The 18,211-nt window shown below is 43.0% G+C and overlaps 1 protein-coding gene across 1 annotated transcript in view; it reads left to right on the top strand.

The window, feature by feature from the left end:
- PARP8 (poly(ADP-ribose) polymerase family member 8) overlaps nt 1-18,211 on the top strand; it is a 141,071-nt gene that overhangs the window by 100,444 nt on the left and 22,416 nt on the right. The window contains exons 15-21 of the mRNA XM_026649083.2: nt 1,934-2,026; nt 5,650-5,775; nt 7,089-7,154; nt 8,427-8,494; nt 8,872-8,920; nt 17,703-17,815; nt 18,023-18,095. Coding sequence (XP_026504868.2) covers nt 1,934-2,026; nt 5,650-5,775; nt 7,089-7,154; nt 8,427-8,494; nt 8,872-8,920; nt 17,703-17,815; nt 18,023-18,095 — 588 coding nt within the window. The remainder of the gene's footprint in view (nt 1-1,933; nt 2,027-5,649; nt 5,776-7,088; nt 7,155-8,426; nt 8,495-8,871; nt 8,921-17,702; nt 17,816-18,022; nt 18,096-18,211) is intronic.

Raw genomic sequence — 18,211 nt, forward strand, 5'->3', positions numbered from 1 at the left:
AAGGATAGGAATGGTGGCAATAATAAATACCTTTTGTCTAGTGTGCAGTGGCACAGTGAATTGGATCATGTTAGGCTTAGCCTGCTACCTAATGCAATGTAACATAGCAGATAAAATAAATCAAATATATGACATGCTATTAGACCTGAAAGATGATAGCTGTTCTAAAGCAACTGTGGTGAGAATGTTTCAGTGCTGATTTCAAGTGGTTATTTAAATCAAAAATCTTTGAAACCAAACCAGTGCATATTTTAAGGGCTATGAAACAAGTGAGCAGAACTATAGCATATTACTGGTGAAGGAATTTCTTGAAACAAAATCCAGCTAAATTTTATGTTTGTTTGATGCAGCATTTGGTACATTTTTCATTTCTGCTGAGTGCTGTCTATAGACATTGGCATGAGTGTCTGAACTTAGAGATATTCTTCCTTTATTATCATGGCAGCGAAAGACTCATAGTGTTTCGGTGGTAGATTTTCAGTGGTACCTGGCATAATAGCTTTCTGTTTGACATAATTTTAAGTTTCATAAGTAATTGTTTAATATAGTGTACTCACCAAGCAGTAACTGAAAAGTACATGTTAGATCATTTCTATGTTGAAGTAGAAATTTCTTGTTTATTACAATAAATTCCAACAAGGGATCTAACCTATTTTCATGTGCTTATTTGCCTCAACTGACTGTTCACTAATTCTTGACTATTTAGATTATAGACAACTTTGGCCTTAAATATGCGAATCTAGTAATAACCTTTCAGTGATGAGCAAGGGTTTGCTAATAAAATGTGAACTATTGGAAAACCTAGAGAGCCTATTCTCTTTAATTAAAACTTAATTATGTTGATTTTTTTTTGTTTCTATCCTTTTTGCTTTATGTGAATCTGCATACAGGGTTTATTTTGTAAGCTGGGGTGTAAAACTACAGCGCTCTTGCCTTCTGCTCATTAAGTCTCCATGTGGACCCTGCGTCCGTGTACTAAAAGTTCCATAGTTGAAACAGCAGCAGATCAAAGCACACTACAGAACTTTTACTATGTGGCAGCAGAATCCACATGGCCACTAAGTGAGCAACAGGCTTGAGCGTTGTAGATTCATACCCCAGCTTGCCATGCATTAAATCGCCATATGGACAAGACCTATAATTCTTGCTCAGCTTTGATATGTTAAATTTGTTTCTGTTTTGTTAAATAACTGTAACTGAACCATTATGAATGAATGGTTTCATAAAAGATGGAGGTGTCAGTCACAGCTCCATAGTTAAGGATGAATTGAATTTTGCACTTAAAGCGGGGAAAAATGCAGCGTTATCTTCTTCAAATTCACAGCAGTTACTCTATGAATACAGAATGAATTTTCTGAGGATTTACAAGTAAATCTTTAGTTTAGAAATTAAAGTTAAGGTAGGTGTGTTTAAGAAATTTAGCACCCACTGTCAGACCTTTTCATTTGTCCCAAATGATCTCACTAACAGAATAACAGATATTGACAGAGAAATTTTCAGTTCCGAAGAATAAAAGTGAAGAATTACTATTAATCATTGCAGAAGATTTCAGTGGGTTTTAATTATATGGGAAGTTTTTAAGAGTCTGATAGAGCAGAGTTAAGGTTATTTGGGTGCTCTGACTGTGAATTTTCATACTATAATATGTTTGGATTTCTTTTAAATTTAACCAGAACTGTGAATATCCTGAGTTTATAACACTAGTTTTGGGATAATTACAACATCCCTGTAATGCAATTTGCCCTAAATTACTGATATGTACTCTCAACATTTTATCTTAATATAGTTTTTTGTCCAGGAAAAAGAATAGCATTAAATGGGAATTAATATGCATGATTTATATTTATATTTTAGGTGGTACATGGAAAAATTAATACTTACAAATTGGAATAAAAACACAATTAACATTTTGTTGTTGTTGTTTTCTCCTTAGCCCACAGTATGTGAACGGGAGCTGTGTGTTTTTGCTTTCCAAACTCTAGGAGTAATGAATGAAGCTGCAGATGAAATTGCCACTGGGGCTCAGGTACAGCTATATAATGTTAATCATGTGTTGAATTTTGTATAGCACATCCAATAATTTCTATTAATCCATTTTTACTAACTTTCTTCATATCTCTGCTCTTTGCTAACTCTTATAAACTGCTTCACAGTGTGCAAAGACTAGTAGAGATGTGATTACATACTTTAGTGTATAGGCGGGATATTCTAAAGGTGCTCATTAGGTAGTTCCCAAATTCTGCTCCTGTTGAAGCCTATGGGACGTTTACCATTGATTTTAATGGTGGCAGAGTTAGGCCAATGCTAAGTGCTTTTGAAAATTGAATTCTTTCTTCTGCTGAGTTGAATTTGGTCACCTGGTTAGGTCTGGGCTGTCCATTTATCTTGTTGGAGATAATTCCTATTTTATCTTAAAGAGCAATTGTTACTCTCAGGCAAATATTAAACCTTTTTCTTTTCATGGTGTTGGGATACAGGTGTCCATTGTACATCTGTTGTTTTGATTATTAAATAACAGTGTGCACAGTCCTGATCCATTGTTACTACACTGTTTTCTTCTCTCCATTCAGAGGAGCAGCCCTTTTAACATACCTTTGGTTTTTTACTCTAAATTTGTTAGTAAATACTGGCAGGATATTGCTACTTACTCTGTAGTTATTTGTTTTCTTCAATATTTTTCTTTAGAAAATCCAATTAAATTGTATCTTCCAAGTTGCCTTTTTATCATATTTTATTAAAATTGTTTAAGAACTTTAATAAGTTAGGGCAATATCCATTACAAAGCCCCTGAGGGCTGAGTGAAGTATTACATACTGGTTGCTATATTCTTTCCATGATTTCCAAAAACAGGTGTGTAGCGGCCTGATTTTCAAAAATGTGAGGACCCACAGGTTTCAATTAACTTTAATTGGAGCTTCTGAGTGTTCAGCACTTTTGAAAATAAGGCCATTTCACTTTGATTTAGGTATTCAATTTTGAAATTCTTGTCCTCTTCTTTCTGTTACCCTTTCAATTAATTCCCTAAGGTGACCCTCACTAGGTTGTAATTCCCAAGACTCCCCCGGCTCCTTTTTTAAAAGCAGGTGCTGTACCAATCAGTCATCAGAAACAATCCTCGGCTATGGCCAAAGAGCACACAGCACATCTCTTGGGGGAAAGAGTGTAATGGCAGCTCCCCCAGTCCTGAGCATGCTTTGTACTAGCCTGGTTTCCTGTTTAATTTAGAGCAGAATTCAAGCTGCTCTGAATTATACCAGCTGCCAATGGTCCCAGAGAGAATCAGTGGGTGGTTAGTAAGTTCAAGGCATGTGCCAATATGCCAATAACAGGGTGGGAAGTGGTATAGGAGTCATGACTCTGTCTCTGCACAACTAAAGGGTGTTGCTACACTGGGGTGATCCATTCTTGGGTAACTAGGCCAACTTCAGAATCAAAATTCACCAGCTGTATGGCATAAAGCAGCAGCACTACACTGGAGGATTTGGGCCACTGCATTTAAAGATTTAGGGTCTGATCCTACTCCCAATGGGAGTTTTGCCATTGACTTAATTGCAAGTGGGTTCAGGGCAGATATCCTGAAATAAAATAACAAATCAAGTATTTTCATATCCTCTAAAATCCAGGCTTATGCAAAAAGAGTAAAGCAGGATTTCTGAGGATTGGTGCCAGGGAGAAAGATTAGAATTTCACTAGGAGTTGGTCACCTAACTCTCTTAGGATATGTCTACACATTGAGCTGGGGATTGAGGAGACACATTCACACTAGCTTACTAAAAATAGAATGTAGCTGGGAAGCACACTGCCAGCTCAAAGTGTAGACATACCCTTAGACTCCTTTGAGAATCAGCACAGATACCTAATTTTGAAAAGTTCTCCATGTCTGTAGGTTTTGTAAACTGGGAAGAAAATAGAGCATCTTAATATTTACTGTGGATTTTAAACTTTTCATTAAAAACCTGGGGGAGGGAATTGCTTAAGTAGCCTTCTTGTTCAGGACATATGAGGTCTCCAGTTATTTCAATTGCCAGAATAGTTTTTATCAGAAGAAGATTGTTCATTCATGCCAAGATAGCAGAGGAGGAGAAGGGAAAACAGTGTGACTCACTACCGCACAATTCCTTCTATCTTTCCTGATGATTCTCACTTTCATTCTGCTTCTCTAAACGGAACTCACTTTTATTTCCCTTGAGTGATCGGATCTGGTAACTTTTAGAACAGCTTGAATGATGAATCACGATACAGTCCATCTGGAATGATCGGAGGAATTACAAGTGCTTCTTAAACAAAACTCATCTCATCCTCAAACTTATTTTCAAATTATGAAATTTCTGATGCAACTTTTATTTAAAACTGAGTGTATGTTACATGCACAAACACATGTACATGCAGTAACCTGGGGCAAATTCCAGGAGATCAGTGCACAGCACAAACATTCCCAGCTATGCTGTAATCTCTGCAGCGGCAAGGAAGAAGAAACTCTCAGCCTGAGCCATGAACTGTTCCACTATTGCAAATCTAAAAGGCAATACTTGCCATGGTTTTTACAACTCTATTCTCCAGGGGAGCAATGACCTGTGGATCTATGTAGTGCAGATCCACCAACCCTGTCTTTGCGCCCCTCCCCCATCCCATTCTTGCTTCATCCTTGAGCAAGATTGTTAGCTGTTATCTGCTACATTGTGCCTAGGTATGCATACCCCCTGTAGAGCTTTCTTCCTCCCTCCTAGTTTTGCTGCATCTGGGGATTCCACACATGTACAAGAGGAATTAGGGTTTTTAATTAAAAGGTTCTTTCCTGCTTGTGTATAATATGAATGCACTGTATACAACAGATGGGTTTCCGTCAGTAGATGAAATGGTTTATCAATTTTCTTGACATAACGCTTATTCCTCCACAGTATTACAGACATTTGTCAACTACTAAATCTAAGTTTCTTCTCAAGCAAAATTGCTGCAACATAACAATATTTATTTAGTCCTTGGACTCCGCTCACTCACAAAATGCCTCAAAACCACTGTAGGCCAAATTGTACCTTATGGAAGATCCTCAAACATATAGTAAAATGCATATTTTTGAGATGAGAAATATCATTTAACCCTTTAGGGATCTGGAGACAATGATTCAGATAGCTCATCTAACATGTAGAAAAATATTTTATACCTGAACAAAATGCAGTCTATTATTTCAAGTTAGGGTACAATTGTGACTTCAGCTACACTACCATGCAACTATATACCTTGTAAAATCAGATGCTACTGTATATCCACAGCCATATTGTACAAGCCATTCAGTGAATAAAACTAGTGAATCTGAGGCATTGTGTTCCACAAAGATTTTCAAAACTGGGTTAAGTCAAATTTCAAAAGATGCAGACTAAAATATGAATATGAAATCACTTACAGGCGGCTGTTATTACAAAATGCGGAACTACCACTCCTGTGACTTATGGTTTTCAACAAATATTCAAGCATTGGAATTCAATCAGCGGTCATCATGGGTATAATAAAGACACAACATCAAAGAAGCAAATTCTATGATGCAGGAAGACAGAAGATAATTCTGGAGAAACGAATAGATTATTGAATCTCAAAATAAATAGTTTTCTGTGAAAGAGCCATTTCTTTATGTATGATTTTCTTTATTTTTAGGTGGTAGATTTATTAGTATCCATGTGTCGATCGGCATTAGAATCACCCCGGAAAGTTGTCATTTTTGAGCCATATCCTTCTGTAGTTGATCCTGATGATCCTCAGGTGCTGGCCTTTAATCCAAGGGTAAGTAGTTGTCTCTTCAACAGGTAATGTTTGCTTTTAGGCATGTTTTAGATTTCAAAGCCAGGTCCAGTTCCACAAGATAATGTGTCTTCACACTGACAGATATAGATTTAAAATACAGTACGTGTACAACAGTGTAGCCATGGAGCCTATGAAATATTTTAGACAATATAAAATGTCATTTTGAAGCTGTCTAAAGGTAAACGTTCAGTCTCCCTGTTTGTGGGTGCAAATTGTGGATGCAATATTTGTTCATCTGGAGCATATTAGTGTTCCAGATGAACAAAGTGAAGTTGGCCTTTGGGAAAATTTAACGTGTGGCTCTAAATCCGCTTATTTTTATTTTACATTTCTAAAGTTCTTATTTGTAAAAATGATTATATTCTTAAAATAATAATTTTTAAAATAATGATTATACTTGAAACGTGTGTAGTACTTTTCATCTTCAGAGAGTTCCCAAGCAATAACTAACAAAGTAAAAACAACAAGGAGTCCTTGTGGCACCCTAGAGACTAACAAATGTATTTGGGCATAAGCTTTCTTGGGCGCCCAAATAAATTTGTTAGTCTCTAAGGTGCCACAAGGACTCCTCGTTGTTTTTGCTGACACAGAGTAACACGGCTACCACTCTGAAACCTAACAAAGTAAAGAATATTGCCTACAACACAATGATAGACCTTTCTATTCATTTTGAATGAAATTCACTCCTTGCAATCGGAGGGCTTGCAGAAGACCAATGCAACCAACACAGCATTTAAATCCCACTGAGGCCCTATTTTAACAGCTTACGTGGGAACTATGCATACTCTGCATAAGGGTAAATTTCACCTTTTTTTATCAAAGGCCAAACAGTGGCACACTAGAATTTCCTGGGGTTTTTAACTGATTCATTGCTGGCCCTTCACTCCACTTAATCTGCTCCCATGTTCTGTTGAACAGGAAGATGCACTACTGGACCTGATATTTAAATAACTGTCAGACTCATCAATAGTTATTAACATTTGTTGATAAATTGATCTAATTTACAAAGTGGATTTCCTTATTTGCAGTGGATTCTAGTGAATTTAAACAAAAGTAACTGGCGTCAGTTGGTCTTCCAGACTTTTCCTGGGTTGTAGATGAGTTGATGTGTGGGATGGAAGAAGAATATTGGATGTAGAGATATGAGAGGGCTTGGTTTGTCAGTCATTGGTCTTAATTGTTGTTTTATACCAAAAGTATATGAACTCAGAGCATTGAATGAGTATGTTTATATGTAAAAGAGCTCCCCCCCAAAAAAAATTAATGTATTCATTTATTTTACATTACATCAGAAGAAGAATTATGATCGAGTCATGAAAGCATTGGATAGTATTACTTCTATTAGAGAAATGACACAGGTAAGTATAAGAGTCTTTTAGTATCTTAACTGTAATTTATCGAAGGATGTACCTGATTTTATTCGTTGCTCTTTTGGGGGAGGAGGGTGGTGCCTTGCATTGTATTTTTATTTTTGCTGCCGAGTTGCAACAATATAAGAATATGTGTTAAAAATAACAAACCTGCAGTATATAGATGGTGACAAAATAAAACTGATGAAACAGAACTCTGGTCACTGGAAGCTTAAATAAGAGATAATATCCGTGGATTGGAACATCGTAACAGAATAATGGCCAACTACTGCTTCATGCATTTTAGGAAATAGCAAGGCTAAGCCAAGTCTTTGATTTTTCAAAGCAAGGGTCATTGATTTTGTGACAGTATACTATGGTGATGGCTTTATTTCTATTATAACTAGAACTTTGTTCATTTAAGTAAAATTGAGAGGGATTAGGAGCCAGGGCTCCTGTGACTTAGATCATGCAGCTTCTGAATACTCACTTTGGGCCAGTTTTTGATACCTTTGTACACTACCTCTGTTGAGTAGTACTTTATTTCACAAGTGGTCCCATTGATGTTAACTGATTACTAGTAGTGCAGCACCACCCTATTACCCTGCTGTTAAATAGATGTAACCTCACCAAGGTTTGTAAAGCTCAGTTAATCTAAGTTTGTACAATACTTTTAGATTTTGGAATGAAAAATGATGTGTTTACGAAATACTATTATAATTTTAGTATAAGAATTAAGCTACTATATTGCACATTATATTATCTAGTTGCCATTTTAATACTAGGATGAAGTATAATTATTGCTGGGCTGAGTAGATTTAAAGAGCTACTTCATGATCCTAATATAGTCAGTGGGAGTTTTCAGTGTGAACATTATCTGGTCCAATATTGATTTTACCTATTTAATACCATGAAGCAGTTAAAATAGTTATGAGTGAATTACCACAGAGTACTTTAGAGAGGCTTTGTTTCACTGAAGTTCCAGTCCAGTTGCCTAATGTCGGAGCCAAACACTACTAGATGGCCTCTCCTGTTACCAACATGTTAGCTCCAATATACTTGTTCTGAAGCTACATGTAAGCTTATAAATTCTACCCAAGGGAAGGGAATTGCTGGAGTAATTCTTGTTGTTGTCAAGGCAGTTATAGCTGTTCAAGGCTAAATGTCAGTAAATCTGTGATGATGAATCCAATGTATTCATTTATTATAGATTAAACTATGTGTAATGTAATATATACAAAATTTTATCCAGCAGTAAAGAGCATAATTATTGTTTTCTAGGCACCATATTTGGAAATAAAGAAGCAGATGGATAAACAGGACCCGCTTGCGCATCCTCTTCTGCAGTGGTATAGAACTGACTTACATTAAGATAAGAATTATTTCAGTACCATGTTGAATGAATAATCATTTTATTATTTTTAATTTGGTGTTAGCTAGCCCTAAGAATTAATATTGGCATTTACAATTATTAGCATTTAATTTTTTTTCTGAGAGCTTTTAGGACCTGATCCAAAACCCACTGAAACCAATGGAAAGACTCCCACTGACTCTAGTGGACTTTGAATCAAGCCCTTGACCAGCACCATGCCTATGCACCACTTAAGTAGAATGTATATGATTCATAGGCCTTCAGCTAGCATCTGTCAATGGCCATTAATCAATACTTCCCTAGAAGAAAATTTTGTATTGATACCTGCATGTATTTATTTTTTCTTTATTTCAGGGTTATTTCTAGTAATAGGTCACATATTGTGAAACTACCAGTGAACAGGGTAAGTTTGGAGTTATTTTCTTTGTATATTAATATGGTGGGATTTCAGAACTTTGTTCCCATTTAAGTCAGAGGGAGCATTACCATTAACTACAATGAGGTCAACGCTGAGTGCTTTTAAAAATCTCACTTGTGATGTGTGTGTGAGTGTGTTGTTTATTTGTGTGAAGAAACAACACAGCCTTGGTAATATTTGGTTAATTTCTTTAGTATTCATCCTGCTGTTCTCATTCATTACTTCAATATTTCACACTAACATAGATCCTTTTGAACACTTTGTCTCTTTAGGATGTGGATTACAGCTGTAGGGGTGTGTTAAAGACAGTTTTGCATGCATGCACACAAGTAGATGTACTATAAAAATGAATCAGTAGCTATGGCACTTGGAAGGGATTCTTTGAATTGAGTTGTTCATTCCTAAGTACAGTATTATGCCTCTGATTTTGTTTATAATACATTGAATCTGTGGCCTTTCAAATCAGAGTCTTAATTCAAAGCCACCTGAAATGCTTTGTGGAGTGGATCACGACCATGAGTGCCTACTTCAGGGTAGACTGTCAAAAGCAGAGCAGACACCCGAAAGTGTTGGTACAGTCTATAAATAAATTTCATCAACCCAGTACTAAGTGTGAACTCCCAAAGTACAGGCAATCCCTTTAGACACGCCAATCATAGGAGTCACAGGCAATCTCCTTAGACACTCCAGTCTATCTTGCCACCCTGACAAGCTGAACTATATGATAAATGGCCACTTATACCAAAAATCACAAAATAAAGTTACACCCAGTCCCAAGAGACCAATCACTCACGCAGGTTGATTTGCATCCTAGATCTCACACCAAAGACAACACTAGTAGCCACTTCTATAGTAAACTAACTAACGGTTTATTAGCTAAGAAAAAAGAATGAGAGTTACTGAAAGGTTTAAGCAGGTAAAAATAGATGTACAGTTGAGTCACAGTTTATCATTCCAAATGGTAGCAGAGATGCAGTAATCTGCATTTTCCAAAAGTCTCTTGGGGCTACCAGAATTATTCTGGGGATCTCTGTCTTGTCATTCATTTATTCTGCCCTGTTAGAATCCAAACAGTCCAGAGATGAAGAATTTTTCCTTGTGTCCATACTTTCTTCTCACAGAAAACAAGCTGGCAGGGTCACTACCCATGTGGGCTCTTTCTTTGAGGGTGGAAGAGAGAGGAATGCACTGCAATTAAATACCTATGGCTGAAGCCTGGGCTCTAGACCCTACAAAGTGGCAGAGTCCCAGTGCTCGGGCTGCAGCCTGAACTCGGAAGTCTACACTGCAATGAAACAGCACCTGAGTCAGCTGGCATGGGCCAGCTGTGGGTTTTTATTTGTAGTGTGGACATACCCTTAGAGTCTTTGGTCTCTGATCAACATACACAATGACCACTTGCCTTCAAATGCACAAGAATTAGCACTTTCCTGTTAAAGTTCTTCATTTGTGTTACACAACGCTGCTTTCTTCTTCGAGTGCTTGCTCATGTCGATTTCATTCTAGGTGTGCGTGCACCCACATGCACGGTTGTCGGAGCTTTTTGCCTTAGTGGTATTCGTAGGGCCGGCAGTGGCGCTGCCTTGAGTGCTGCGCCAATGCGTCGGTATATCACCCGCCACAGGCCCTATGCCCTCTCAGTTCCTTCTTACCGCCCGTGGTGGTTAGTCGGAGCACCTTTCCTTGCATAGGAAGGGCTAGCGGTTTCGTCTCTACTGACTTCAAGCCTTAGGGCCTTGTAAATAGTTTGTTGATAGTAGTTAGTGTTAAGTAGTTGTTAAATATAGTTAGAAGTTAAATTCCAAGCGGGGACTTTGCCCCAGGTGGGGCATGCCTCAGGCTCCCAGGTTTAAGCCCTGAGCGGACTGTAACAGGCCTATGCCTGTAAGTGACCCCCACAGCAGCTGCCTCAAGTGCTTGGGGGCATCACATGTGAAGGACAAGTGCCATATTTGTAAGAACTTTCTACCCAGGACTCAGAGGGAGTGGGATATTCGTTTGCGGGCTATCCTCATGGAGCCTGCCCTTCGTCCGGCGTCCGAGCCATCCTGCCAAAACTTGCCGAGTACCTCGGCCTCAGTGCGCAGTGCACCCCTGGCACCAGGGTCCGCCCAGCACTGCTCCCCATCACCAGTGCCCAAGAAGAAAGCAAGGAAGCACGGCTCCCCAGCACCAGGAAAGAAGGGCCATGGGGAAGGGACGCAGTTCAGGCCACCTGGCCACTCCAGAGCCACACGTCCATGCCTCCCGAGAGCCCTTAGCCCCTTAAAATGTCCACCGCCGACTCCCGGGAGCAGTATAGGACCCAAACCCCTGATGGCACCAATGCCTTCCCAAGTTCCCCACGAGGGCAAGCTAGCCCTTAGGGGGCAGTGGAGTGCCGCTGATCCACCCAGATTAGACAGCGCTCTCCACCTCCACGCCACAGATAGCCGAAGTCGCAGCCCAGATCCTCTGGGGCTTGCTCTTGGTCACAAGCACCGCGATCGTGGTCCCCGCTGTCTCAATGCGGATCACCTAGAGGGAGGCACCAGTCTCCATACTATCGGCACCGTTCATCTGCCCACTGGTCGTCCTCTTGGCGCAGATTTTGGTCGCCTGCCCCGTGGGAGTGCCCCCCATCATGTCTCCAGTCCCATGGGACTGGCACCAATCCTCTCATTTCAGGCACCGGTTTCCGGCGGCTACGGTCAACAGGCAGACTCAGGCATTGATGTCCCCACCGTGGCCTCCAGAAGGGGATTCCTCCAGCACAGAAGGGCAGTTCAGCCCCTCGCCCAGACTCCACCAGTGGAATTGGGCACCCGAGGCTATGTTGACGCCTTGGTGGCACGGCCAGTGGCCAGTGCAGTGGCCTTACTGGAGCACGTGGGGAGTGCCGGTCATGATGATGCCTCCCACGCACCGCTCATCTGCCACCACCTAGGAGCAACAGCTGGCAGCACCGGCTCAATGCATCAGACCCGCTCGGAGGTCGGAGTAGAGAAGACAGTGCCCACCCCAAAATCCCCCTCCCCCACAGGGGATGATGCCCCTGAGCCTCCCCCAGCGGTTCAGTCATCGTACTCCTCCCCGGATGAGGTGATCGGGGACCCTCGAGGGCCAGTTCCCCGGACGATTTTAAGGAACCCCAGGTCCTGCTTCAACGGGTGGCCGAGAACTTGGGCCTAGAGGTGGAGGAGATGGCCGAGCAGGCGGATACCTTGTTCAATGTCCTCTCAGCCTCTACCCCAGCACATGTCGCACTAGCAGTACATGACGGGGTCCTAAAAATTGCCAAGACCCTCTATCCATCCCTCCCACCGCCAAAAGGCTAAAAAGAAGTACTTCATCTCGACCAAAGGGTTCAAGTACTTTTATACCCATCCACCTCCGTGCTCACTGGTTGTCTCTGTGGATAATGAAAAGGACAAGCAGGGGCACACCTGTTCAACTCCCAAAAATAAAGTGACCAAAAGGTTGGACCTTTTAGGGAGAAAAATTTATTCAGCAGTCAGCCTGCAATTCTGGGTGATGAACCAACAGGCCCTCTTGGGCAGGTACAGTTTTAACTTATGAGATTCCCTCCGTAAATTCAAGGAGTCCCTCCCTCAAAATCTGGAATTTGGCACCCTGGTGAAGGAGGGCACCATGGCGGCCAGGTGCTCCCTCCAGATGATATGGGATGCAGCGCACTCAGTGGCCAGGGTGGTCACATCGGCGATGGTCAGGAGGCGCAGCTCCTGGCTTCAGACTGCCGGCCTATCACAAGAGCTGCAGACCTCTATCCAGGACCTCCCATTTGATGGGAACAGTCTCTTTTCGGAGTAGACGGATGCAAGGCTGCATGGATTGAAGGACACTCAGGCCACCCTTTGCTCTCTGGGCATGCATACGCCGCAGTCTGCTCAAAAGTAGTTCCGGCCGCCCCTTCCGCCAAGGCGTTGGCAGCTTCATCAAGGGCCTGCAAGGAGAAGGGATAGAGACATAAGCTTTAGTCGGTTGCCGCCCTTCCTCCTCCTGCTCACCCACTCAGCCCGGCCCAGCGAAGCATCCAGGGGGCCAGAAGCACTTGTTTTGAAGCTGAGCTCAAAAGCAGCACCCCAGTCAATTCCCCAAATCCACCTTGTTCTTTCCTCGACTGTCTTCATCCCTACCTTTTGACCTGGTTTTGGGTCACCTCGGACAGCTGAGTGCTGGAAATAGTGTCTCAGGACTATCCCCTGCAATTTTTGGCCGTCCCTCCCTCCTACCCACCCCTCTTCTCTATTCCTCTTCAGGGACCCTGCTCACGAGCAACTCCTTGTCCAAGAGGTCGAGAACCTCCTGCAGCTCGGGGCGGTGGAGGAGGTCCCTCAGGACATGAAGGGGAAAGGGTTCTGTTCCCGCTACTTCCTAATCCCGAAAACAAAAGGGGGGCCTCAGACCCATTCTGGACCTGTGTTGCTTCAACAAGTCTCTCAGAAAGTTGAAGTTTCGCACGGTCTCCCTGGCCTCCATCATCCCCTCCCTGGATCTGGGAAACTGGTATGCTGCCCTCAGCTTGAAGGATACTTATTTCCATATTCCAGGGTCACAGACATTTCCTCCGTTTCATAGTTGGCGGATTCACAGTGCTACCCTTGGCCTGTCATCGTCCCCGAGGGTCTTCACAAAGTGTATGGCGCCAGTGGCTGCTTATCTGAGATGTCGAGGGGTCCAGGTCTTCCCGACTTGCTCATCAATGGCAGGTCTCAGGAGCAACTGCAAAGGAGCCTCCATCTGGTGCATTCCATCTGCCGCAACCTGGGCCTATTGATAAAGGAGAAAAAATCCACCTTATCGCCTGTCCAGCTAATAGAGTTCATCAGGGCAGTTCTCGACTCCACACAGGCCAGAGCCGACCTACCAGAAGCGTGTTTTCAGGCCATGTCGGACCTGATCTCCCATGTAAAGAAGCACCCACTCACCACGGCTCAGTGGCTGTTGGGCCACATGGCTGCATGTACATACGTGGTCAGCCATGCTCGAGTCCATCTCCGGCCTCTGCAAGCATGGCTGGTGTCGGTCTACATCCCCAAGAGGCACGACCTAGACCAGGTAGTCAGGGTGCCGGACCACATCAGATCATCCCTGGATTGGTGGTTGGATCCCGGGTCACTGTTGGAGGGAGTCCCCTTCACAATCCCATCCCCGTTGCTTACCCTGGTCTCTGATGCTTCGGACCTGAGCTGGGGAGCCCATCTGGGCAAGCTGAGCACTCAGGGCCGCTGGTTGCGGGACGATCTGGCCCTCCACATCAACGGCAGGGAGCTCAGAGCGGTTTGCCTGGCCTGCCAGGCTTTCTTGCCCCACCTGAAGGACAAGGTGATGCAGGTCCTGACGGACAATAATGCCGTGATGTATTACATCAACAGGCAGGGTGGTGCTAGGTCTTCGGCCCTTTGTCAAGAAACTCTCCGCCTTTGGCATTTTTGTATGCGGCATGCCATTCATCTGATAGCAGCAGACATGCCTGGAACATCTTGGATCACCTCAGCAGGACCATCTCGCCAAGAGTGGTCGCTCCATCCGGAGGTGGTCATTATTATCTTTCGGAAGTGGGGAACTCCCCAGGTGGACTTGTTCGCGTACCGTCAGAACAGGAAATGCCATGTGTTCTGTTCACTCTGGGGGATGGACGGGGTTCCCTGTTAGACGCTTTCCTGCTCTCGTGGTCAGGGGCACTGATATACGCCTTCCCGCCAGTGGCATTGATCCACAGAGTCCTTGTGAAGATCAAACAGGATAGGGTAAAGATTATCCTCACTAACACTGGTTCGGCACCCTGCTGGACCTTTCAGTAGCTGCCCCACTGCAACTACCTCTCTGGCTGGATCTGCTATCCCCAAACCATGGCAGTCTTCTGCACCCGAACCTGGCGGTGTTGCTCTTGACAGCATGGCTACTGCATGGCTGAATGCGGAGGAGCGGGAATGCTCGGCCCGGGTTTAACAGGTCTTGTTGGATAGCAGAAAGCCCACCACCAGAGCAACTTACCTGGCTAAGTGGAAAAGGTTCATATGCTGGGCTTTGGAACGATGTATCCAGGCCTCGCTGCAGGTGATCCTAAATTATCTTCCACACCTCAAGCTCCAGGGCTTGTCCCTGTTATCAATCAGGGTCCACATGGCCGCTGTTTCGGCTTTCCACCCTTCTTTCCAAGGCAAGTCAGTCTTCGCTCACGACATGACAGCCCATTTTTTTGAAAGGTCTGGAGTGTCTCTACCCTCACATCCAGGACCATGTCCCTCCCTGGGACTTGAATCTCATGCTGTTGAGGCTCATGGTGCCTACCTTTGAACCTCTGGCTTCCTGCTCTGTTCTCCTTCTCTTGTGGAAGATTTCGTTCCTAGTCACGGTAACGTCCACACGCAGGGTGTCTGAGATCAGGCCGGTTACTTCAGAACTGCCCTATGCGTTATTCTACAAGGATAAGGTCCAGCTGCGGCTGCACCCAGCTTTCCTGCCCAAGGTAGTCTCCCCGTTTCATACTGGCCAGGACATGCTTACCTGTCTTCTTCCCGAAGAAATCAGAGGAGGAGCACAGGTTGCACGCCCTGGATGTCAGGAGGGTGCGGGCCTTCTACATCAACAGGACAAAGCTGTTTCACAAGTCAACGCAGCTGTTCGTTGCAGTGGCAGACAGGATGAAAGGTCGTCCAGTATCTGCTCAAAGGATTTCATTCTGGATCATGGCCTGCATCTGCTATGAGCTGGCGAAAGTGCCTGTGCAGGCAATAGTCAAGGCGCACTCAATTAGAGCGCAAGCGTCATCAGCGGCCTTCCTGGCTCAGGTGCCGATCCAAGAGATTTGTAGAGCTGCTACCTGGTCATCTGTCCACACATTTACGTCCCATTATGCACTTACACACCAGGCCCAGGATGATGCTGGCTTCAGCAGAGCAGTGCTGTACGTTGTAAGACCGTGAACTCCGAGCCCACCTCCATTGACACTGCTTGTGAATCATGTAGAATGGAATTGACACGAGCAAGCACTCGAACAAGAAGAAATGATTACTTACCTTCTTGTTACTGTTGTTCTTCGAGATGTGTTGCTCATGTCCATTCCATTACCTGCCCACCTGCCCCTCTGTCGGAGTTGCTGGCAAGAAGGAACTGATAGGGCATAGGGCTGGTGGCACAGGATATACCAACACATGGGCGCGGCACTCAAGGGGGCGCCACTGCTGGCCCTACAGATACCGCTCAGGAAAAAATCTCCGACTACCATGCATTTCCCCCCATTCTTGATAAGGCATTAGCCACTACATTTTCCTTCCCTTTGATATGAATTATTTCTATGTCAAATTCCTGTAGGGCTAATCTAGAATCATCCCCTTAGCTCGGTGCAGCAACGTCAAAAGGGTGTGATCAGTCAAAACCTAAATTTTTTTATTAGACAAATAAGATTTAGGTTGCTTAACTGCCCAGACAGTGGCATAGCATTCTTTCTCAGGGAGAGCATAGTTTTGTTCAGTGGGGGTCAGTTTTTGCTTAAGTAGGTAATGGGATGCCTCTTGTCCTTGTCCCCCCCGCCTCCCCATCCTGCATCAGTACTGCACTTAACCCAGTTTTAGACGTGTCAGTACACAGCACAAATGATCTGTTGAAATTGGAGTTGCCCAAAGCAGTCTCTTTAGACAAAGCTTCTTTCCTGGAAGCCTATCTCACAGCCTCTTCCTTACCACCCGGTCTGGTTTCCCTCTTTTTGTAAGGTCTCTTATGAGGGCCACAATGTAACTTTACAAACCTCCAGTAATAGTTGGCCAGACCAATAAAAGATTGGACCTGCTTCCTGGCTCCATGAGCAGGCCAACTCTAAGTAACTTCTACCTTTAAAAACTTGGGTGAAGCAACCCACTGCCCACTCTGTGTCCTAGGTAGGATACCTCAGCAGCCCCCATCTTGCATTTGGAGACCTTGATGTTGAGGTTGGCTTCTCTCAGCCTTTGTAACACAATTCCTACTTGGTTTAAATGGTCTTGCCAAGAGCTACAGAAAGTAGTCAAGTCATCGATATAGGGCCTGGCAAAGGTTTGTAATCCCTGCAGCACTTCATTGACAAGCCTCTGAAATGTGGCTCCTGCATTTATTAATCCAAAAGACATAGCCAGACTCCACTATAAAAGTGGATTTTTCTTGGACATCAGCATCTAAAGGAATTTGTTAGTATCCACAAGTTAAATTCAGTGTGCTTATGAATTTTGCACCACCCAATAGATTCAGTAAGTCCTCTATTCAGGGTGTGGGATATGAATCAGGTTGTGTGATAGCATTTAGCTTTCTAAAATCCACACAAAAGCACATGGTTGTATACTTTTCATGTACCATTACAATAAGAGATGCCCAGGGGCTTTTTGACTTAGTAACTATTCCCATTTCCAGTGTGCTTTTGTAAGTGTTCAGTGAGACCTGGGGATTTGGCATGAGCTGATACTTAGTCTACCAGCATCACACCACTCTGATCAAAACACCAGGAATAAATTGCTCAATTCAGTTATTTCAGTGGTGTCAGCATGGTTCATCTTAGGTTGTCGTGTATGTCATGCACTTTCATATACTTCATAAACTGGGAAGTATTTTTAAAATTTTATTTGAAGTACAAACTATTATAATGAGACTGCCTTCAAATTATTTCATGTCTGACTTGAGGGGCAACAGTATATTGCATGAACCAGCACAATATCTTAGAAAAACTTAACTCTGAAAATACAACAGGTCCGTGTTCATTAGCATCTTTTCACTTGTGCGCTGTTATATTTTACAGCAACTGAAGTTTATGCACACTCCCCATCAGTTCCTCCTTCTCAGCAGTCCACCAGCCAAAGAATCCAATTTCAGAGCTGCTAAAAATCTCTATGGAAGTACCTTTGCATTTCAGTAAGTATGAAAAAGAAATTAGTAAAAATAATGCTAGCAGTTCTTATTGTGCTCTTATCATCTGAAAATATGTGTAAAGAAAAACACAGATATTCTAAGAGTTAGAAATTTTCAATTGCAAATACATTGTTTTAGAGAAAATGGTTAAATCCGTTCTGGGTGTCTTGAAACACTACTTATTTTCCTTCTTTCCACTTTATTTTTAAGTGGTTCACACATTGAAAACTGGCACTCCATCCTGAGGAATGGCTTAGTTGTTGCTTCCAATACAAGGCTGCAGGTAAATAATAGATACAAGGGTTCTTATCTGACCCATAGATACAAGGTTACGTATTAAACATAGGGCACCTTTGGGGAGAGGCAGTTGAGATGGCCATCTTGGTGATCAAAAACTAC

The sequence above is a fragment of the Terrapene carolina genome, unplaced genomic scaffold (genome assembly GCF_002925995.2).
Source record: "Terrapene carolina triunguis isolate 2854851 unplaced genomic scaffold, T_m_triunguis-2.0 Scaffold69, whole genome shotgun sequence".
Taxonomy (NCBI): Eukaryota; Metazoa; Chordata; order Testudines; family Emydidae; genus Terrapene; species Terrapene triunguis.